The 24,491-nt window shown below is 42.4% G+C and overlaps 1 protein-coding gene across 1 annotated transcript in view; it reads left to right on the forward strand.

The window, feature by feature from the left end:
- The window catches only part of tmcc1a (transmembrane and coiled-coil domain family 1a), a 42,957-nt gene extending 19,406 nt beyond the window's left edge, over positions 1–23,551 (forward strand). The window contains 7 exon segments of the mRNA XM_018697949.2: positions 16,546–16,803; positions 17,042–17,266; positions 17,268–17,416; positions 17,418–17,735; positions 19,552–19,687; positions 21,151–21,357; positions 21,359–23,551. Of these exon segments, the coding sequence (XP_018553465.2) occupies positions 16,546–16,803; positions 17,042–17,266; positions 17,268–17,416; positions 17,418–17,735; positions 19,552–19,687; positions 21,151–21,357; positions 21,359–21,466 (1,401 nt within the window). The 3' untranslated portion in view covers positions 21,467–23,551.
- The last annotated feature ends 940 nt before the right edge of the window (positions 23,552–24,491 follow it).

Below are 24,491 nucleotides of genomic sequence, written 5' to 3' on the forward strand. Positions count from 1 at the left end.
CAAACTATTCAGTGGCTCTCACATTCCATACAAAGCATTTGCATTTGTTCTACACTCATTTATTGAGTTTCTACTTTCAGTTTGTCACCTCTCTATATATTTGGGTTTATACTTTTGTACATTTGTTAGAGAGCTTATGCAGCTTTGTTCAGGATCTGCAAACAAACAGCAACAAGCATCTGAATCTGCTGGTCTGTCAGCAATGTTTCTTCCTTCTCTCTTTCCATCTCTGCGTCTCTTTACCTTCTTAGTGTTTGTCTTACTTCAGGTCTTAGAGGCTGTTTTTCTTAAGCTCTCACTCTCCCTTCATCCCTCTCCCTCTCATCTGTGTCCAGTGCTCAGACAGTGGAGTTGGTTGCCCATCTCCATGGTAACAGGGTGATGTTCAAAGAGAGCCTTTACCCAGCTGAATGCACAGAGGTTCACCGTCTGATCTCAGAGCCACCTCATGATCCTGCCTGGTGGATAAAAAACCTCTTACAGTGCGGAAAAAAGTGTCTTCTAAAATTAGACTCCTTCTCCAATTACCTAATACACAGAGTTTGTGTTAAATACTGTTTATTCTAAACCTCATAATTAAGCTTTCTCTTTCATCAAGTATTTTAAATGCCAGAGCTACAGAAAAGACATGTTGCAACAGCACCCTATCACTTAGGTCTCAGTGCTGAAGAGACACTGCTGTTTCCTGTTCCTGTTCTGACGCATATTTAAATTGAGCCCTCTGAATGACGTACAGAGTTGTGAATTGTGTGGGGGTGTCAATAAAGAAAAGTTTGTGTGTGACAGTAAACAAAAAATGTCTTCCACTTGAAAGGGAGAGAACACAATAAAGTAAATTGGTGCACTTAAAATGTGTTGTTGTGCCATGTAAAATCAGGAGAGTAGCCTTGAATCAGATGCTCATCTTTTGTGTGTGGGTGTGCATGTTCATGTGTGTCTTTGTGTGTGCTTGAGCTCTCCACCCCACTGCTTGTGTTCCCTTTGAAGCGTAGCCCCAGCCTGTTTAATTGGGCTGTTGAATATTCATGTCATTATACATATAGGCCAACGCCCTTATCCGGTGCTGGCTGCTATTAGCATTCACAACACTGGGAACACGTTTGGCTGCTCCACACACGCTAACACACACTACAGCTTCACAGTTGACGGATAACAAGCAATTTTTTGTGTGTGAAACCATCAGGGCGGATATGATGGTGTGAAAGGATGGACTAAGAGAATGGCTCAAAAGAGAGATGGGGAATGAGGAATGTTTGGCAGATAAATGTAGGTGTGTGTCTGTGTGTGTGAGGGGTGGGATGATGAGCAGGCTGGATGAAGTCATGGGGAACGAAAGAGGAAGATCAAGCTCTGAGGTTGAAGCCATTCTTCCCTCCTAGGTTTCTAATCTGGGTTTGAATGAGGAAGGAGTCTGCTGCTGCAGCTCTCTGCCTGTTTCTCTGCTGCTATTAATAGACAGATGTCTGTACCAGTGCCGGTTCACTTTTCGAGGACATTTAAATGTATTAATACATCTTTAGCAAAGAAAAAGTCACAGGGTTCTTTCATTTAGACTGATATTCTACCCTTGTGCGAATCAGATTTTCCACATCTTTTCCTCTCTATAGATGAATGACATTAATTCAGTCAATTTTATCAAATAACAATACCAGCTGATTAATTTTTCCAGGAAATCCAGGATAATAGATACTCAATTAGCAATTTTAACTGGCTAATCTGATACTTAATTGGGGCCCTTTGTAGTCTGAATGAAAATTTTGAAGTTTGTTGTCTGTGCATGAGGTCATGTGCATTTATGTGTACATGTCAGCAGTGAGTCACTATGGGTCATTCTTTGTGTATTTATTTTTGGCCTGCAGCTGGTCCTTCCTCTTTGGGTTGATGTGTATGTGTGTGTGTGAGAGAAAGGACATTCGTATGGGCACGCACGTGTATCTATGCTGTTTTCTCAGCCGTTGCAGGATTGCCACATATTTGGTCAGTCAGTCACTGAGGATGTTCTGGTCACCCTTGACCGACATGTCTGTTCCTCAGTAACTCTCCTCCGGCTAGACTAAGTCTAGGGTCTACAGCGCTTGCTTTGACCGAGGCAACTACCAGTATTATCTCTGGGAAATTACTTCCCTGACTTGTGTTATATACTGCCATATACCTTCCTGATAAAGTCATGTGTTTGGTTTTTCTCTCAGAGTGACCGGTAGATTGTTTTCAAAGGGAAATTGCTCATTCTGAGGGAGGGAGAGCAGAGGCAGACAGCATCCCTGCCACTCCCTGCTCAGTCTATATCATTTGTGTGACTCTTGATGAATTATGGATGAGGCTATAGATTGCTAAGCTCAGCTCTGCTCCACTGACCCACTTAGAGCACACATGCACATACAGTTCAAATCTGATCACCTCCTCTAGGGAAATATCATCACATTTTTTGTCCGCTAATAACCAGAACCGTTCCTCTCATTCTCATGTCAGCCAGTAGGAATCCTAGGAATCTGTCAGTTTTTGCATTTGCATCCCATCTGAAAGACTCACTTTCCCACAAGAAAATCAGCTATAGGCCACCGAAATATTGTCAGTTATATGTTTGTTTTCGTTCAGGCAAATAATACTCTTAATTGAAAATGTTCCATCTGCAATGACACAGCATCTGAAATCAGCATTTTAGGCATGCAGACATGGACACACATATTTCATGATCTGTCATTAGTATGACTCCTTGTCTCTTTTTTCATGATTTCCTGTCTCGACATATCATACAACCACAAGGGCTTCACAATTTGCCTCCCTCTTTCTGGCAATTTCTGCTGTTCAGTTCCTTGACAGCTCCTCCCTTCTTGCCTGTTCACAGTATCAGCCCACAAGGCACCTGTATGCCTTGATGTGACTGCCCCATCAGGTTTGAATTATGTTACGTAAAAGGCTGCATGTCTGTGAGTATGGGAAGTGATAATGAAAGAATGCAGTGAAAAAACAAGGGGTTATTGAAAGGAAGCCTGTCAGGAAATGGTTGCAGGTAAAGACAGACCACTAACAGAGTACAGCAGCATACAGCAGATAACAACCACCATGTAGCATAGTTTGTGGGCTAGCTCCCCCTGGTGGGATGAGACTGTAGTTGGTTGCCATGTTCTGGTTGACTGTAGATGGTTGTGCTACATTGTCTCCAGTTTTCCTGTGTTAATCCCTGTAACAGAAATTCACCAAGCTTCATACAGGCATGTCTGTTATAGTTAAATATTGTTGAAAGATGATCTGTATATCACCATCTGTGTTCAGTATGTAGGATGATATGATGCACCAGATGTGGAGCAGATTGGGGAACAGACTCAACTTTCAAGGTCTACCAGGTGCCAGCACTGATCATGACTGGGGTCACAGACCCTTTTCACAGCAGGAACTATGATTCCTGATGGTAGAAAAAGCACAAGTGTGCCAATATAGTTTCATGTGTAAGTTCTACAGCCACGTTATTATGCATGCTGGCTCATAGATATGGCTACAATGACACATAAATGGAACTAGCCATTATTAATGTTATTAATTAGATTTGTGCTTTTCTCACTGTGGCAAGTCAAGGCAAGTGCCTGCTGTGAAAAAGCATAATTTTCCCAGGCTAACCCAAAAATTACCCTGTGTATTTCCTGAGTTACTTCTTCAAAATCAAATGGAAATTTCAGTATGATTATGATTATGAACATTTGGATGTTAGCCTCAGTTCATAAGACAGCCACTATTGTTTTGTTAGATAATTGTGACTGAGCAAAGTGAGAATGCCCCCTAAGATTTTCATTAGATAATAACTCTCCAGTGCTGATGAGAACATCCTATCAACCAAATGCCATTTCTCATTATCTGTCTTCCTCCTGTTATGAAATCTGTTGCTTCCTAGCGGCCTAATTCACACAGTGGAGTCTTACTAAAACTTCCCAAACAGCACTCAGACCCCAAACTGTCCAACAAGTCTTTTTCAAAGTGGATAGTGAGGTCAACATGGGGCCACAATGTGTGGTATGGGGTTTGGGTGGAGAGAACAAGAAAACTGAGAAGGTGCCAGATCGAATAATCTTTCAGGGTCTACAAGCTGGGACTCTTTGTTCTAGATTCTTCATCTTCCTGCTTATGAATAGGCTGGCAGTATGTTTGCACCCACATACTACCCCATGGTACTCTGGGTATTGTATAGCATCCAACCGGCTAGACCAACTCTGCATTTTGGGCTAGTGCCCTTTCTGTTTCCATGTTGCATAACCAGAATGGCCTGAGTGTAAACAGAAAAAGCTCCAACAAATTCCAACCACCACCATTGGATAAACACTGTGTCTCCCCATGTACCCACTCCATCTCCCCTCATATACACACACACCACTTCACTGTGCATACACAGTTGTGTGTGTCTGATGTGATATACCCACACTGTCTTTTCCACATATCACACTATCACCTGCACATTCATCTGTACATTTAATGTTAACAGAGCACAATGGTGGAGGTTATAATCAGAGCAGTATTGGGTTTTTAATATTGATTGATACAGTCAGTAGGTAATGATGTATATCAGATGACATCCATTTCTTAATATGCACCTATCAACACACAAAATTTTAATTTTAATTTTTTCTTAATTTAAAGATTTATCACCATGATGTGTACTAAATGACCTAAATTACCTCCATCTTATCTTTTCTATTCTAAAGTTTCTTGTTACTTATTGGCTGACTTGAATGCTGATAAGGATATATCTGCAATAAGCTGATATCAGCATGTGTAAAGAGCTGGCCGATTTATCAGTATGGTTCTACTGAAGGTAAATTGGCATGTTATGTAAACGTATTTTTCCAATATCTTTTCCCCACGCTTTGAACATGCACAGGCGATACCCCGAACAGATGCACTACATTCACTGTCAAAGGTTCTAACATTACACAAACCTCATAGTGTGCACGTGCTGAATTTCTAAGAACACTGACCTGTAGTTACTATTGATCTTTAGTAGAGAGTAGTTTTAACAAAAATGTAATTTTTCAATGCCCTGAGCACCAAAAACAGAAACAAAAACATAAGTTTTAAAAAGTGGTATTAATGGCATGAGCATACTTACGTATACGCGATGCTAATCACTGTTTGCAGACAAGGGATGAGACTGAAAACACTTAATTGTTTGTGTTGTTTGTTATTATCACTTGTTTGTTGTTCATGCACTCTCACCTCGCCAGTCATAATGGCCCCTGTGTATAAAGAGCCCAGTGGTTTATGTAACTGCTCATGGGTCCATTGATAACACTGAAGTTTAGAGTAGGAAGGGCTGTACAGCCAGGGTTGGACTGTGGACTTCATTTGATGGGGAAAGTATTGTTTAAAAAAATCTGAGCCCGGAGTCATGGTTGTCTCTTCTCTCAGGGTTGAATTACCCTCAGTCCGTGCAGACAAAGCTCCTGCTCTTCTGCCTTTACGTAACCTCTCACACTCCCAAACCATGCCACACCATAACCCATCACAATTTACGATCACACGGAGGGAGCTGTTGTGTTGGCACAGTGAAACAATACATGGATGTATAATTTCAGGGTGTTATAACATAATTTTGTCCCAACAGTAATTGCTCAATTCAACTTTTATGTTTTACTCTCTATATCCACTCTCTCTTTGTTTATCATGCCTGCTTAATTCGTCCTTTCTCCAACCCCAGTCCAGTTACATCAGAGCCAGTCTCTTCTCTTTCTCTTCTGGATTCTTCCAGAACTTTTTGGCTGTGTGGCACCCGCCTGGCCACAGTTCAGCACCAGGCTCCGTCCTCTGAGTGACAATGAGTATTTATGTGTTATGTGAATGTTGTTGCCTCCGTCCGCTGGCTTAGGAAACATCTCCTCACAAGTTGTTCTCAATGCCTACATGTGTGAGCTCATCGGCCAGAGCATTGTCTATTCAAAATGTACAGTATCTCTGTTGTAAGACCAGAGAAATCTTCAGTAGCTGTTGTTCTCTGTGAAACATCTGATTTTTGACCACTTTCACATCAGTAGTTTGAAACAAAAGGGCAACAGTGATAGCTTCAAAAGAGTTATAGTTTACCATGATTGAGCTAATCCTGGTGCTGCTGTGTCATTGAAAAACAAGCAAGATGGTACATTTTGATAGCTGATAGCAACAAAAAAAATAAAGCATTACAGTGGTGCAGTTAGCAATAAATTACCAATGGTTCATACAGCACCTTAACCAAGTGCCAAACAGTGCCAGTGCCTGTCTTCAAAATACTTGATTTATGAGTTGTTTTTTACTACCTTTTGTTTAAGAAAATGTTTGCGTTTAATGTGTTTTATTCCACAATGTTCAAAGTAAAACATTACAGATATATATATATATATATACACACATATATACACACACATTCATTCTGTGTTCCCATTTATTGCCCTGGGAGTTCCTAAACTATATATCACGTCATACTGTATCAGCCTAAACTCCTACTGCCGGGTGTGTCATCTAACTAGATAAGCATGCATGCTCTGGGTTGGCCAGATGCATCACCAGTTCAGCAGGTCATGTCCCCTGAACAAATGCATAAAATGCATGTGTTAAGACTTTGAGAGAGAAAGAGATAGTCTAATGTGATATATTCGTCAAACTGGGTCATTGTTTTGTCTGCAAAGCACATCTGTGTCAAACCCGTTAAATGAGACGCCACACTTTTACTCGTTGGCACACATACTACATGAAATTCTTACACACTTGCACATAAAGATTGATACACTGTGTATAATAGGGATTAACAGTGCAGTTCTCATTCACAAGTGTCACAAGAGTCGGACACAAGTCAGATCCCACATTTTTTTAGATTTAACTCTATTGTTAATTGGAGAATAGATGAAGAAAACTTCTCTAATCTCTATCTAATGAATGATATGGAGAATTTGAGCTGTCAGTAGAAAGATATGTTATTAATTACTGTGTCTGAGATATTGTATTAGAATTAAACATTTAATTCCAATTTATTCCATTTTATTTAGTTAGTGTACCATTATGCCTAGTGGTTTGTTTTTTCAACTCTGGAACACATTGCAAAGATAAATCATCCCTCTAAGACTTCTGTTACCATCTTAATTAACATGTAGCTAACACTTATTCATTTTTCTGCCCATGTAAAAAAAAACACCTATGGCAAGCCACAGCTGTTCTTTCTATCCTCTAATTTTGACCAGCTAATGTGGCACTAATAAGGTAAAACCACCCTTGAGGCAAACATCTCAATTTTCTATTTCTTTTCAGGCATCAGTCACTTGTCAGGACATGAGTATATTCACAGAGGGGGGGGCTCTGTGAATTTGTCATTGCGGAGCCACTCTGCTATTTGTGGTATGTTATTAAGACACGTTACTAGAGAGTGTGTAAAGATGTCCTGAGTCACCCTGAAAGCCTGAGTATTCCTGGACTGCCTTGAGCTACTGGGGGCTGTGTAGCCTCCACAGGAGACTCTGACCCTAGGCTGGAATGACACTGAGAGCATTGCTAAGAATGTATGCAATGCATTCATGTCTGAGAGGAACCTGTTAGTCAAAAGGCCCAGTGTTGGATTCCCCCTAACTGACTAATGAATGTCAGTTAAGTCATCTGTAAAAAGACCTTATAATGACTTCAAATTTTGTTTCTGTTTACTTGGTCCCACTTCCTAGAGTCCAAGAACTGTTTATACCAGCTGTTCTTAAAGCAGCTAAAATAAATACTTTTAGACTAACAATGGATCAGATGACAGCGTGGCAATATGAAAAGGGTCGCTTGTAGTGATGCACCTACAGAGAGTTATCCAGATAACCTGCAGCTCCACTCAGCTTTACAGAGCTTTGCAGCAAGTTACAGCTCATTCAGGTCTTTACTGACTAAAACATTTACTTAGGTTTTAATAGTGAAACCCAATTTAGTAAATCACTAGCCTAGTGATGATGTGTGTATATGTGTGTGTTAAATGAACTTATTAAAAAAAAAAAAGTTCTGTAAATGTGTGAGAGGAGATGGTTGCTAGTGAAGGGATATAAAGAGAATATACAGTAGCTTTGGAATAACTGGATTTCCTTTGCGATGTTTGGGACTGATCTCAGACTTTAAACCACTAATGCTGCCATGTGTCAACTTTTATTCAATACGTGGGGTGAAACCTACACGTCACACATTTGCACTTTCATCTGAGCAAGTTGGGTTTGAGCTTATATAAGCAGGCTTTTTTCTCCCTAAATCCTGCCCTCTCTCCCGGTCCCCTAACTCCTCCCGCACTCTCATTAAAGCCTGTATTCATGTTCTCCTCTCCCCCTCTCTCCTGCCGGCCTCTGCACAGAAGTCTTTAGTAGCCCTTGTTCGGCCTTACCCTCTACGCTCCCTGCTTTGCTTTTTCTCCTTAATTGGTTTGTACACTTTTGGACACGATAGCTCAAAAACAGCAAGATTTTGTAGTGCAGAACAATGCACCAAAGCTCATAAAGTGGTGTTTGTGGGAGCATTTGAATATGAATTTGCATGTGTTTAAATGCAGTGAAGTTGACCAACATCAAGATTAAGCTTAACACTTAATTTTAATAGTGACCTCAAGTCAAAATGAAAATATCTACTGGATAGTAGTTTAAATGGATAGTTGAATTTACTAACTGTTCCCTGTAAGAGTAATTTAGCTCTCTAGTAAAAGTGATTACCATGCTGTTGCTGTGAAATTGCAAAACAATATTACTGAACCCATGCTGAAGCACTTCTTCAGTCAGTGGATAAGTAATGCAGTGACGCAGGTATAGGCCATAGTCATGTGTGCAAACATATTCGTAGTTTTGAATAGCAGCTTTGTAATCATCATATGACCATGTAATCTGTGTAAGTCTGTGTATGTTTTTCCTCCACCTTAAACCTTAAAGGTGTTCACTGCTTTGCACCTGTGTATGTTTCATGTTATACAACCTCTGTGAAAAACATCACACTTCAAGCACAGTTCAGTCAGTTCAGAGTGTGTTACTGGTCAGCAGAAACACTTGGTCCAGTCCTGTTTGTTAGCGCACACAGGCAGCAGAAGGTGCTTCATTACAACATGATCACTCAGCAAACTGATTGGCTGCGACAATCAAACTGTGTGATAATTGAAAGGAGGGAGTAGAAGATTTTTCTCCCTTTTCTTTCTGCCTGAGCTAGCTGCTGTTTTGGAGCTGAGCTGGCCTAGAAACTCCAACAGAAGAAAAGCTGCCCCCCCTCCTCCCTCCCTTCACGAAGCTTTCTCACAACCCCTCTCTCCTTTGCTCCCTCTCTCGTTCTGTCTCCCTCTCAGTGACAGCTCCTGGTGGGCTCTTTTTTTTCCTGCCCGCTCCCTCGCTCCCCTCACATCCGTCCTCTGGGTCTCTGCCTCTCTTTTCTCCCTCTGAGGATTTTATGCCCGATGGACTCTTTGAACACTTAACTTCACAGTAAACTCTTCCTTCTTTTAACCCTGCCTCCATCCAATCCTGCGAGTCTTCATCCGATTAACCACCTCGGCTCTGTTGCCCTAAACCTGCATCAGACGGACCCTTTGCTCTAGAGGAGTCCTTGTTCTCCCACTAACATACGCCGTCTGTGGGAGTCGTGCTTGTCGAAGCGTATGTATGTGTTTTCCATAGGCTCTCTGCCGGCTGCTGTGTACTGCAGAGCTTGTGTTTGCACTGAAGCGTAGTCATGGGCTTTGACGACCGGCTGCTCTGTGAACCAGCAGCACAACACTCTGTAGACTCTGCTGCTATCAATAGTCATGGTTCACTGCTGGAGGGACTGAGCACTCTATGGATTCTGGATATTCAATCAAGCCAACAGTAACTCCTCTAAGAGTTGCCAAGTGGAGCCTTTGTCCAATGGACTTTAAGTCAAGTGGACTTTGTTTGGGAGAAGTGTCCTGAGTGATGAGCTCCCAGGACCACGCTCTTCCCCTCTTCCCCAGTTGTGGTTGTTTCCCAAGGGACGCACAAACAGATAGACAAACCAAACAGAAATCAAGTCCAAGTCGTGCACATGCGCTATCCTGCCATGGAGGTCATCCTTAACCTCATAACTGCTGACACCTCTCCACTTCCTTCTCCAACTACAGTGAGTCTCCACCTGTTTATAGTGTATGTGTGTGTTGTCATCATCTCCATCATTTATGTTTTCATGTTTTGACTCATTTTATTCACTTACTCAGTGATCCAAGTCTACATCATGAATCTAGTACGTGTTTTTACACTGATATAGTGTGTATATGGCTGCTCACCTGTTAAAATGGCTGCCCTGTGTTTTGTAACTAAATACGATACTGTGTTGAAACCATAAGACATTTCTGAAACTTCGAGGCCACAGAATTTGGCAGGTGACCAATCTCTTGGTGTGAAAAGGATTTTGTCTCGAAATCATAGGGATTTAAAGTCTTTGTTGTGTTAGGGGAGCCCAATACAAGCCTGTGTTTTTCTCCCTCTTTCTCTCTCCCTGTCTCCACAGACCTGCACTGTCAGCTGATGACGTGTGTTTCTTTCTTTTGGATGTGAACACGAAGGGCTTTTCTCACACCCTCTGAATTCTTTAGGAAGTTCACTGGCGAGCATTAGCTCTGTGTGTGTATGTGTGTGCGCCTATCTGTTGTGCATATTTATTAGAACTTTGCGTTGTGTGTTGATTCCTGAGTGCATGTGTTGAGTAAACTGCTCCTTGTCCAGCATCACATGGAGTTATGTAATTTTCCATATCTGGTGAATGGGGTTCATTGTTCCTACACTGGATCCCCTTGAAGGAAACAAGATGCAGATTTCCATTAAAGACATCTCTTTTCTGTCAGTTTCAGCACTGCCTCTATATAGCATGACCTGGAGGGAACTTAAACCATGAAGGTATGAGAAGGTGTAGCAGAAAATGCTGTAGATTTGGGGCCATGTACAGTAATGAACAGCAAATGAATAAATAATTATTGCAGCTACATACTTCATGGACTTCCACCGTGCATACTCCACCACACACCGCTGTGCACAAACTGATCTTTTTTTTTTTTTTTTTTAATCTGTTAAATAAAAACACTGGGATCACTCAGCACTGTCATGTTGTTGCTATGACGACTGTGTTCACTTTTCTGATCCCCAGCCTGCAGGGTTAAAGATCAGACCAACTAATCAGGAGTGTGAAGTTCAGTCTGCCACAGATGATTGGCCTTTATGCAGGGTGAGTGATGAAGTCACACAGATACGAGTGGTATAAATGGAGAGAGGAAGGCTGTAAAATGTGAGATGACTGTTTACAAGTAGATTGCAGAAAGTATTTAATTAATTAAAGTAATTACAAATCCAGGTGTAAACCTGAAAACCCTGTATCTTATGTCCTCCTTGGATCCAAGGTGCTGTCCCCCATGGATATTGGACTCTGCAGATAAGCTAGCCGGCAACCGCTTAAAACTTTTTCCATACTTCAGAGAACACTGTAATAGGAGAGGTGTAGAGCAGAGCAGATTTCGCAGAAAGAAACCTGAAGTTACAGTGTCCTCATGGTGTCATTCTTGCATCTTGGCACGTTAAACCGCTGCTTAACAAGAGGCACAAGTTGACATCACAGGAAGCTCACAGCCACTCAGCAGGAATGCGAGGTTTAACAACCATCAAGGTACTGTTCCTATTGCACTCGCACATGCATTTAGCAAAAGCTTAACCTTGACCACATAGAGCTTAACTGTTTTTTTTTGTGTGTGTGAAAGAAAATAGAAAGAGGTTAAGATAACGTGCTTTCAGACCAAAATGTTTATATCCAAAACAATCACAGCATAGCTCTATGCTGTGGTTTATGTTTGCCAGTGTTTATGCTAAATACTGTTTTAAGACCATTATATAATCTATAAGTCTAAAACACAGCAAACATTATGGTGATTTTGTTTCACTCTTAAACATTTGGTGTAAAAATTCATACATCTTTAAACAATAAGCAGCAGTAAGGGAAGGAAACGGGGTTCAAATTCCACTTGCCCGTGTCGTGTGACAAGAAGCTTAACACTGTGTCTGTTTCCACTGTTTCTCCATCAGAACATCTTGACATTAGCTGAGCCGAAACACACCTGAGCCATCTGACAAAACAACAAACACATTAAACAGGATTTAGAGGAGAGGGAAAGCGGGAGATGGCATGTCTGGAGTTATGGGGTCAGAAAAAGAGAACTGAGAGATTTCTCCCCCAAAAAATAGGAAGGATCTTGTGACAGCATCAGTCCATTTTCTGCTCTGTGACCTACATCGAACAGACAAGAATTTGGGGCGTATGTGTGTCCCGTGTGGCTGAGAGAGATTGAGATGTGGCAGAACAAGATGTTCTTGTTGGGTATATCTAATTATGTGTGATGCATATCTAACAACATTAGCCTGGTAATGCTTTCTAAATGCTTGTTTGTGTTCGACGTATAGCCACAGGTCTGCGTGTTTAGGTTTGGCTGGGCTTTTCCCAGACTTCTGGTGGATCCAAGGTAAGTCAGGGGTTGCCCTTTCATGGCTCTAACCAGCTTTACATGGATCAGAGGCTGTTGCACAACCAGGCCCACCAGCAGGTAGTCCTAGTTTGGGGCATGGGTGGAGTGGGGAAACACACGAGAGTGTATGTGTGTGTGTGTGCGCACATGCAAGGAGCAGGGGATTGGTCCAGGCAGACCCTTTGTCTTTCTGTCTTACTGATAAAGTCTAATCAGGGTGGAATCAGACAGCCCCCTCCCCCAATTACAAAGACACACACGCACAGCTTCCCTCATTAGGCTAAGGCTCCAGTGATGCAGTGCCTGTCACGTCTTGCTTCAGTGGCTCAGTACATCAACATGTTTGCCTCTGTTAACCCTGGGAAATTAGCCTAATCCTTCAGCTCACCATCTTTAATTACATGCATGATTAGTCTCAGAAAAAGTCGAACATTTGGGGATGACACTGATCGTACAGACAGTTTGTTTGCTAACTTGAACAGGGATGGGAATGAAGCATTTCCTTGCTATGTATGGTGACATAACGGTATCCTTAGCCTGTATAAAAATGAGATCATAACTGTGCAGTGACCAATCATAGACAGAATGTGAACTGTCTGTTGAGCTGTAAAAGAGGGTGCACTCTCGGAAAACCACCTGACTGTCCAGCTGTTTGTGGCTCTGTTGCTTGCGTAACTGAAGAACTGTGCTGACAGTGAATTTTTGATAAATGAATGGGTGTTAAATTGGTGCCACTTTGTACAAGTCATTGGGCCTTCTTATCACTGTTTCTAAAACCTCTATCTGCTCTGCATTGCAGGGTACTCCAGTTCAAAGGGTTCAGCTGTCTCGTCCTTTGCCCTCCTTATCTATATCTTCAGTCAGAGGGCATATGTTTGATTATTCCAATAATTGAGTCATCTGAGAGAAAAGGGTGAACTGGGACATCTTCTCAATTACCCCATGGAGTTCTCGTATGAACAAAACAGGCACTTCATTCATGCTTGCCCTCATAAAGCTATTAATACTGTTTTGTTTATAGCTGAGATCAGACCACGTGCTGCTCTGAATCGTCACCTCTTAGTTCTTTCCCGTGCCAGCCAGGCAGGCTATTCTGGCTCTGTGATTCATTTGATCGCCTTGGCTGCCCGTCAAGAGGATTTAATAATGGTTAGACTTACTGTATACAACATTTATTAGGTAAATTGACTCTCGGATGTGGCTTCTCTATTTAATGCTGCTGTACAGTAACCAACACAATGCAAAATTGCTGATTTTAAACAAAAACACAAAAAGTTGAAACAAATTGCCAAATGTGTAATGTTCCCCGACATTCAGAGGAATGTGCCCTTGGCTAAGAGAGTGTGTATGTGGTGAAGAGACGTCTGACTGGTTTTTCTTGCCCTCCAGTGCTCCTTTCTATTGGCTGGCACAGACACAGACAGAGAGACTGGTACTGGGACTCTCACATTGCAGCCCAAACGCCCAGTCTGCCCCCCAGTCAACTCGATTATAGGATTTCACTCAACACATTAACTGTCTGATGGCAAATATTATTATCCATTAATCCATTATCCAGGCCTGTCATTGCTTAACACATTATATTGTAAATTAGCCAAGAAATTTTCTCACCTTTGTTGTCTGAGTTCCTGAGAGCAGATGTTCTGGGTATTTGTTTTTGTTCAGGAGTGTGGGTTGGTGGTCATTCTTCTGAAGTTAATTCATTTGTTTGCTATTAGGTGATGCACAATAGATGAAAACAAATAGTAATGGTTTTCCTGAGGAGTATTCCCCTAGTGGCACTGCCTGTTCCATCATTCCTTAGCTGTATGTTTAATTTTACTTTAATAGATTTATATCTTTATTTGTATGTCTGTATCTGTATCATCTTGGAAATCTGTTCATATTACAATACTTTAATATAAAAATATTCCATTAAATGTAAGTCCTGCATCTTTTCATTAAAGTAAAAGTAGACATCTATTATCAGTGAAATGTACCTACCAATGTACATAGATTGCATAGAGTGAAAGTACTTATCCAGAAAAATGGCCCTCGTGATTGACATAAAATTATATATTAGTGTAATAATTGGCTGGTAAAAAAAAAAAACAGAAAGAGAGAGCGGGATTGAGTAGGTTTCATTTTACTGTTGATCAGAACTATTTTATTTACTAGTAGATATTAATTATAAATTGATCACATATTTAGGAAAAAACGACAGCTATAAGGAAAAAATGGCTGTCAATTGTCAGTGAGTGTAGAAGGATAAGAAGTACATTTCCCTGTGTGTTGTAGTGGAGCAGAAGTATAAAGCAGCATGAAATACTTTAGTAAAGTACAAATACCTCAGATTTCTATTTAAGTACATTTATTTGTCAATACACTTGGCCAATAAAGTTGATTCTGACTTTGTAGTTATAGCCATAGCAGTTGTAGCCGAGTAATGTCTTTTGTCAAGTGTTGCAGTTGCGTTCATATATTTGTCTGAGAATGTTCTTGATTCACAGTGAACCTCATACGGTGAAGTGAAAAAGTCCCTGACTGAGGATCTATTTTTGCTCTCTGTGAGGATGATTGGCGGCTGCCTGCCGTGCAGCTCAGGGGATGATGTCATCCCTCAGCTGGGATGGGACGGGGGGGGGGGCGGAGCTCTCCTCGCTGCCCAGTTGACTGAGTTTCAGGTGCGCTTCAACTTTCATAACAAGCCCGGCGGGTTGGAGCAGCAGGAGTGTCCGGCGAAACTTTTAAGGAACCGGCGCGGGGAGGGATTTGACAGGCTTGGATTTAGCTGTTCGACTCTAAAGAAAAGTGTGAGGACAGATGAAAATACACAGCTCGACTTCGCTTTGGAAAAAATGCACTGGGAGCAGTTTCTCCGTTTGACTAATGGAAAGGTAAGCGCCGCTTTTTGCGAATGATGTGGTCGCTTCTGTGATAGAGGTTGACCTCTCAAATAATGCTAGTTTGGGTTAGTTTCTCTACTTTAAACCACTTGACGGCGGTAGGAAACATTAATCCAGAGTTTTGGCTTTCTCCCGGATGCGTTGTGGTTTCTATAGTTGACTGTGATGTTTGTCATCAATTAGTCATGCCGGTGTTCGCACAGGTGAGCCTCCGGTGCTTTATGTTTTTACCTTTTCTGCGTGTGGTAATAAGGGCAAGCTTATTTACAAGCATAGTGATGTGTGAGTGGTGCATGCCAAGGAGAATAACTGTCACCGGTGCGCCTCTGCTCCAAGTCTCCCCTTCTTCCTCCGCTTTTCGGTGTTTTGGCTCGGCTTCAGAGCCCCCCGTGGTGCGCTTTCAGGTTCAGCTGCTTATTTTGTGTTGAAGGCTCAGTGATGAGAAGAATATTTTGATCACAATCCCCCCTTGAAGCACGATTAGCTCCGGCAATATCACAGTGCTCTGTGTGCTTCCCCTCCCGAGGTGTTAGAGGAAATGAATCACACCGTCTGCCTGTGACTGAAGGTGCTAGGTTCATCATCAACTCAAGTTGACTTTATCTGGTTTTTGGAAAATACAGGAAAAACTCCATTTAGATGGTGTCTTGATTTTTCTGCAAATGCTTTGTGGCCTATTGACAAAATCAGGTCAGCAGCTGAAAAAGCGACACAGACAAATATACTTAATCTGTGGAGCTGTTGTAAACAAAAATATAATATCCAGTTAGTCTTGTCTTATGTTGTCTCACCTTGGACTAAATTAAATATATATGTGGTTGATAGTCTTTTTATTGCATTCTTGCCTGTTTCACCAAAGAAAAAGAGACTTGTGGGCAGCTCTGGATTCACACCTGGAGGTACTGAACTAAGTTGAAACTTAAGAGATATTTTTTCATTCCACTTTCTTTTCTTTGTAAAACCCTAAAGGGAAAAAAATAACATCTTGCATCTTCCTCCTTTTCGACTGCCTCAATTTCCAGTTGACTGGCTGCAGAAATGCAGAAACCTGTGTTTTCAGTGTGTCAGCAAAATGACTAATAAACCTTATGAAACTCACACTTTTTCGTCCTTGTCTCCCCTCCCCTTTCTATTTTCCTCTTTAATTCCTCATTCCATCCTCTGACCCATCACCTAACCCGACCTCCCTCTTGTCTTCAGATCGACCGGCTGGAGGTTAGTGGGCTTGGCCAAACGCCCCTGGCAGTGTCTTGTGGCGCAGACGGTTCCTACCCGGGGGGTGAGGATGGCACCCCAGATCCTCAGCGTACCAAACAGGCGATCGCCCAACTGCAGCAGAAAATCCTCAAGCTCACAGAGCAGATTAAGATTGAGCAGACAGCCAGGGATGACAACGTTGCTGAGTACCTCAAACTGGCCAACAATGCTGACAAACAGCAAAGCACACGCATCAAACAGGTAAAGTGAAGAGTCATTGTGCTCTTTTTAACTAATGAAATCTACATTGTCTGGGTCACCAACTGCCTCATATTTTTAACAGATCAGTAGGCTAATATGACAATTAACGCATTAACGTTAAACCTGTTCTGTTTTGTTTGTCCCTAGAGATAGGGTGGGAGCTTCCTAAATATATGGAAGTAACCTGGATTATTGTTGTGTCATGTGTATTAATGAGAACTTGTTATGTGGCTGTCAGGTTTTTGAGAAAAAGAATCAGAAGTCGGCGCAGACCATCCAGCAGCTGCAGAGGAAACTGGAGCACTACCACCGGAAGCTGCGAGAAGTGGAGCATAATGGTATCCCACGCCAGCCCAAGGATGTTCTGCGGGACATGCAGCAGGGCCTGAAGGATGTCGGAGCCAAAGTCACAGGCTTCAGTGAAGGTGTGGTGGACAGCGTCAAGGGAGGTCTGTCTAGCTTCTCTCCAGGCCACCCACTCTGCTGCGGGGGCCGTCGTCTCCAAACCTCGAGAGATCGCCTCGCTAATTCGCCACAAATTCGGCAGCGCTGACAACATCCCCTCACTCAAAGACTCTCTGGATGACCCCTCAATGGAAGAAGCTGTGACAGGGGGCTGGTGGACGTTCGCTGGGCAGCACGGGGCATCACCTCCAGTCCAGTCCTAAGTATGGCAGCGAGGATGACTGCTCAAGCGCTACGTCTGGGTCGGCGGGGGCCAACAGCACCACCGGGGCCCCTGGAGGCCCCCCAAGTTCCAAGGGCAACACACTGGAGAGGAGCCAGAGCTCCAGCCTGGACATGCTGCTGCAGGAGGTGCAGGAGCTGAGGGAGGGCCAGGCAAGGCTAGAGGAGAGCCTTGATGGCTTGAAGAGCCACTATCAGAGAGACTACACAGTTGTTATGCAAGCACTACAGGAGGAACGCTTCAGGTACAGAGAGAAAAGAGAACATGTGAGACTGTGTGTTTCATACATTCCTGAAGCATTTCCCATTAACACATGAAATTCCCCTAAATGTCGAACAGTGTGTCATCAGGAAGAATTGCTATATTTAGAAAGATACTGAACACATACTGATCATTCATATCGCTGTGCTATCTGGTGTATCATCACAGGCAGTGCTGGAGACAGCTCTTTTATCAAAGCTGGCTCAAAGTGGGTAAAAACAACCTTGGCCTGGACCTCATCTACATAAACATGTCCAGCTCACATAAAGGTGCTGCTTCTATACTTGGTCTCGAAGCCTATCTGCCACTGTCACATTCATTATTCAGATTTTAAGTGGCAGTCTCATTGTTTTCTGTGAATCCTTCATAAACAGGACTGTTACAATGGTTAACTCTGCTGCCCTGCAAGCTGCCTTAGCATTTATCTGAACTGGGTATTAAAATGCTACTGCACTCTACACTGCATATCAGAGAATTTAGGTTTCCATTTAAACTGGGAGCTCCACAAAAGGGACAGACACACCTGCACAGTTAACAAATGTCCTAAAGATCTTCAGTGTTATTTCAGCCCTCACCTCAGCTGTGCATATAGAGTGAGACGTATGTGTGAAGCTTCTGTGGGCAGTTGGCCTTAAAAATAACATGTTCGCATTCCTCCAAAATGTTCAGACGAGAGGGCGCAAAGATTAAGAGTTGCAGCAAAGAAGCGGAACAATGATAAAGTGGGGGAAAATTGTAAAAGAGCATTTTTCTCCCTAAAATGTCCATCTGGGTCCACAGAGGTCTGTGTTTGTCCTCTAGGCCCAAAATAATAGCAACCATAGTGGAGCTCTTTTCAGCCTGCCCACAGGGAATAGTCATTCATAAACCAAATATGTTGCTAAAAAGCTCCTCAGGGACTGAATCTATTTTAGCATAAACAAGAATTTTCTAAAATGTCACTGTCTCAGCTGGGGTTGCCAGTAATGATTGTTTACCTTGTTGATTGATTTAGAAGTGAAACAATTTATCAGTTGGGTTTTGAAAGCATCACCTTTTCCATATATTCTGGCTTTTTCCAGGCCATACAAATAATCGATTAATCAAGTTTATAATCAGTATATTAAGCTCCACTGAAAATAATTAGCAGTCTATTGAACCTGCTGAGTTTTTAAGTCATACATTTGTTGTTTCGACTGTCAGTAGAATGTCAGTAATGATAATTATTAGTTAATGACTCAGAGCTCAGTATAATTCCTTCAAATTGTTAATTGTGATCAAACTGAAGTGTTTGATTTATATAAGATATGAAATGAGAAAACAAAGAAGCACATCCTGCCACCCCACATGATATTCTGTATATTGGTTTTATAACCTACCTTCATAAGTGTACAAGTATATCTGTATCTTTTTAAGAATATGTGTATGGCTCTGTTTAAAAGGAAATGTATCCACATATTCAGGCAAACATGCACAGGAGCTGTGTCCTGTCTATTCTCGTCCTATGTTGTCCATCCAATTGTATGCACCTGCCAAAATAAACAGCAGTATAGATCCATCTCCTCCTGCTGGGCACCTCCCATTGGCCAGTCTCATAGATCTGACCATCTCTGATTGGCCAGTTGGATCAGCAGATGAGTAAGCATGTCCTAATCTTGTCAGGGCAAGTCATCAGTCCAGTCAGGTGCCATGTAGTCAGATGCCTTCAAGGTCTGTTTCTGCTAATTCCTGCATGTGTTTCTTTGTCTAAGCTAATTATGCCACTGACTATCACGTGTGTGTGTGGTTTGTTTTCTGCATCTTTGTGTGTGTGTGTTCAGGTGTGAACGTCTGGAGGAGCAGCTGAACGACCTGACAGAGCTTCACCAGAATGAGATCCTGAACCTTAAACAGGAGCTGGCCAGTATGGAGGAGAAGATCGCCTACCAGTCTTATGAGAGAGCCAGAGACATCCAGGTTTGTCCGTGAGGCTAACGTCCACAAGCACACCATCCAAATGTCTGAAATAAATTAGCAGTGACAAAAATCAGCTCTGTCAGAATTACATTTTAACATTCTCCTTTTGTACCTAAAATTGGATGTGTCATAAAAGGACGCAAGAATGGCAATATGTTGTAGGGATGATAAGACAGTTCTGGTTCTGGTCGTCTCACTTTTGACCAGTTGAGTCATGTTGAAGTCATGAAGTACCTGATGAATAAACACCAAGGTGCAGTAGTAATACACTAACTGAAATTTAGCATTCACTCAGACATGCACTTGTGACATATATTTCATTAACAATACAAGATAATAAAAGATAAATAAATCAATATTTTATTAACTCATATCAGTGTTTTATCTCAATTTCAGTCTTTATGTAGCAGTTTTATTCTTTTATTTTTCAAGTCTATGTTACTGGTATTTTTCACAATTATGTGTGTTGCTTTTGCTAATCCCTGATTCCTAGACCGTTAGCCAGTCACATGAAGCCCCACCCTCTCAGCATGCTCAGCAACTGCTACTGGATTTAGCCATTTAGCTCTTGTTAGCAAGAGAAACAACAAAACCAAGGTGACATTGAGTTACTGTGATAACAAGAGTGACAAAATGACACTTCACAATGATGTACAGAGTTTTAATCATTTCGATTATATCACAAATTGCTGGTTTAAGTTTTCAGTAAACGGTCTTATTATTCACAGTATTTCTTTTATTTATTTATCGAACATTTGGTGTTTTGGAGTTCCACATTAAGGAAGAGAGCTCAGCCTCTCTAGCTTACTGCCAGACTAGATGTCATGGAGTCTGTCTTAAGTAAAACTGAACCTTTGAGGTGGTCACACACCTTCCAACAGTTAAAGGCATTATCTCATTGTTCATGTTGACACTTTAAACAGGAAGATGAGACAGAGAATGCAGTCTGTCCATCTGCATGTCTGTTTGTTCAAAACATAAGCATATCCTTCTCAATGACTCATATTACTCCCGTCCTTTCCTGTTGTCTATGAGGGCTTCACTTTGTGTGTTTTTCTATGTGTATACCTGTAGGAGGTGTATTTACAGCTCAAGTTGCCCCTTGCTGCATTTCCTTTCCCTGACAGCAGGGGGTGGTAGAGAGCTTTGAGATATACTGAACTCTCATTGGCCACTTTATTAGGTACACTTGTAAAATCTAATTCAGTCCAATACAACAGCTCAGCCATAAAGTCCACCTTTATAAACACGATAATGCTTAACTGGCAGTGTCAGAGAGGTGTTAATTTAACTTCATTAATGAGGCTGTAATTTGCAGTGGCGTTGAACTGGACTACATTATACTCAGAGGTGTTTGTAATTTCATGTATGTGCATTATTTTGCGAGTTTAGTTGTTGTAGATGTTTGTATGTGTGTAGAATGTGACTTGACTGACTTTTCTTCCTCTGCATGTCCTCTGTAGGAGGCGTTGGAGGCCTGTCAGACCAGGATCTCTAAGATGGAGCTCCAGCAGCAGCAACAGCAGGTCGTGCAGTTGGAGGGGCTGGAAAATGCCACAGCCAGGACCCTCCTGGGAAAACTTATCAATGTGCTGCTGGCCCTTATGGCTGTCCTTCTGGTCTTTGTCTCAACTGTGGCCAACTGTGTGGTCCCCCTGATGAAGACGCGCTTCGCGCTCCCTCTCCACCCTCCTCCTCATCCTCCTGTTGGCCTTCTTGTGGAGAAACTGGGACGCTCTCTCGGGGTACACGCACCGAGCTCTGCAGCCGCCAGGATGACCAGACCGAAGCCATCGCACGTTTGCTTTGGTGACGCCAGGTGATGTAACTGTAGCCACAGTCATGCAGGATGTTTGAACGAGAGAAGAACGTGACTGCCGTTAGGACGGCTGTGTGGCCGGGCACTGAAAATTCGGCTGAGCACTTTCAGACATGCCCTGGAATCAAGATAAAGTGGAAGAAACAGAGTACAGTTGAACACTCATGATTTTCATATAGGAAGGATGAGACCGTTTACATTTTGAAATGAACTGTCATGTTGTTTTCCCTCACAGACTGCAGCATTGTACTGTTTTTATCTTTAGAATTTAATCAATTATAATGTTATTATTTCTAATAATATTATTTTTATTTTCAATGTTATTTTATTCAGTACCATGTAGCATTACGCTCCTCTCACTCTACATGAAGGGGGAGTTTAGTCAGGAAACTGGGCCAGCGATTCGCCCCAAAAGCCCAGTTCAATTGTAGAGACATGCAAATGTGATAATGTGGTTGACTGCCTTTAGGAAGAGAACTCTTACCTAGCTGTGACTGGTAGATTTGAACCATGGATGAAAACCCTCCTGGGAGTTGCTCCTTTCTTGCTGTGATAACGTTTGTTCAGACAGGACATTTTGAAGGACTGACCATGACCTTTGAGCGTCATGATGACTAGAGACTTTTTGTGCTTCCTTACCATTTCTAATAGCAAAGATTACATGCTTTTACTTATTTCCTTTTATGAGTAAAAACAGGAAAAACTGTGTTAAATAGGGGAGATTATTAATGAAACATAAAGAAAAAATGGGCCAGCTTTATAGGAAAAAGCTGCTTACCACAGAGACAGCACATGAACACAGAGAACATCTGGTTATTGTCAAGCATCTGCCATATTTGCAACGTGTACACAATGCTGCATGTTTTCATTAAGACAAATTACAAAGGAAACAGTTTTGCTTTTAAAAGCACTGAAAAAACGCTGTTGTCCAAGTAAAATCAATTTGCCAGGATAATTGCCTCCACCCCCGCCGCCATATTTGATGTGATAAGGTTAGGAAAGACAGACCACTGGTGCTTTTCCAGCTCCGTCTCAGTTGGAACAGGAATGCTGCTGCTTCATATCTACAGTGCAAGTCGTCTCCACTGCCACGCCAGTCAAATGCACACTGCCTGTATGTGACAATGTACTACTATTCATCAGACACGCTCCCTGCACATTATCTCTGTGGCTGTCCTTTTTTTTTCTACACATACACTATGTTATGGTGTAATCACCCAGTGCCAAACCTTTGTTAACCCAGGGATGCCTGCGCACCCAAAGGGTCCAACCTGAGAGAACAGAAACAGGAGGTTTCTATGCAGGTTTAGCTTCTATTCAGATTGGTCATGAATGTCTCGCCTGGATGCCGAGGATGTATCTTTTTTGAGAGAAAATCTATTAGAGAATCCATAATCTGAACAAGAGCTTGACTCCAGATCCTTGATTGTGTGTTTTTTGCACCTTGCTTCCTCAAGTACAATTCCTTGGCTCAGCGATCAGTCTTTCTTACACTCTCCCTCTTTCTCATCTAGTCAAGGACAGGACAAGATGACCTAGCACGTTAAATAGTCCACCCTTCGCTTCATTGCTGAGAAGCTGATTTTCCTAACAGATAGCGAGATCATTTTGAACTGTACAGCTGCACTTTAGCACACTGCTAGATAACATATGGGTCAGGCTGAGGATTGAGGAACCTTTGATAGAGACTTCAAAGGTTGTCACTCTTAAGACATGCGTCCTCAGTGGGATAAGAAGAGTTGACTCAGGTCAGGATCTCTGTCAGCCTTGTCTAAAGATAAAAACCCACAGAGGGGAATTTACATTGATGAACTTGATTCCTCTCGTGTCCAACATGCAATTAAAAATGTCAGGAAGTAGATTGTTATTGATCTGTTTCAATTTTGCCATCGTGGGTGCAGCAGACGAGTTGAGACTGAGCTGACTTTTGTCCTTAGCTTGACCTTGCAGTATCTCCTCTGATATAGGGTTGTGTGCTAAACCACTCTAGTGCCTTCTGACGTCCTTTTCTAAGTGTGGAATAAATAAAGTGCATTCCTGACTAACTCATGTGCAACTGCTACTTCTTAAAAGTTGTTTTAATTAATCTCTGTCTTTGTTTGTGTGTGGTTCAAGACCTTTTAAGAAAATCGCCTCTTGCAGTTTCGTCATGGGACCACTAGATGGAGATCTTTTGCCTTGTATGCCCTTGACGTTTTTCCGATGCCTGAGGAAGGTTGTGTGTGGTTTATGTGAATGGTCTGTAATGAGGGAGGTGGGGGTCTGTACACATGGAGGTGTCATTCCTTATCAGGAAGGAAACAGGTTGGGTGGAAGGCCCCTTTAACCGCAGCCTCTACTGCAAAAAGCCAGAGTGGGCCACCAGGGACAATATTTTCATTATAAACACAGGAGAGACGACTTTTATCCCACTTTGTTCAACCATTTTCTCTCTCCCTCTCCCTCACACATTCTCTCACACACAGCTTAATTCCGTTGCACGTCGTGTTTGATTGAGCAGCACCAAACCGCAGCACTCAGTCACACCTCGCCGGTGATATCTGATGCTGACAGCTCTGACCCACGCCAAGCCTTATCCCTGCAGGACCTCGCGCACGCCTCCCTCGCTGCCCGCCGAGGCTCGCGCTCCCTCACACGCACGCGCACCCTGTTGAGACTGATGGGTGGTTCAGTCATTGTGGTGTGCAGCTGGGGGGTCATTATGTTGCACTTTATCAGCGCGCTTTCCTCCTTTTCTACTCTGCCAGATTTGATGCGCATGGCTGTGCGCCAAGGTAAACACGGGGCGCACTTATCTGCCCTACTGAAAGCTGCTGCTGGTGACGGTGGGGGGAGCCGCGAGAGGAGAGTGAGTTTGTCCCCAGAGGAGTCCACAGTAAATAGGCACGAGCGATTGCGCACGATTTAGCATCAACTTTAATTATTGCATGTATTCAGAGATAACACTTCTCGGGCTCGCCTGCGAACTGATTTATGCAGTGTCTG

Source organism: Lates calcarifer, linkage group LG6 (assembly GCF_001640805.2).
Source record: "Lates calcarifer isolate ASB-BC8 linkage group LG6, TLL_Latcal_v3, whole genome shotgun sequence".
NCBI lineage: Eukaryota > Metazoa > Chordata > Actinopteri > Centropomidae > Lates > Lates calcarifer.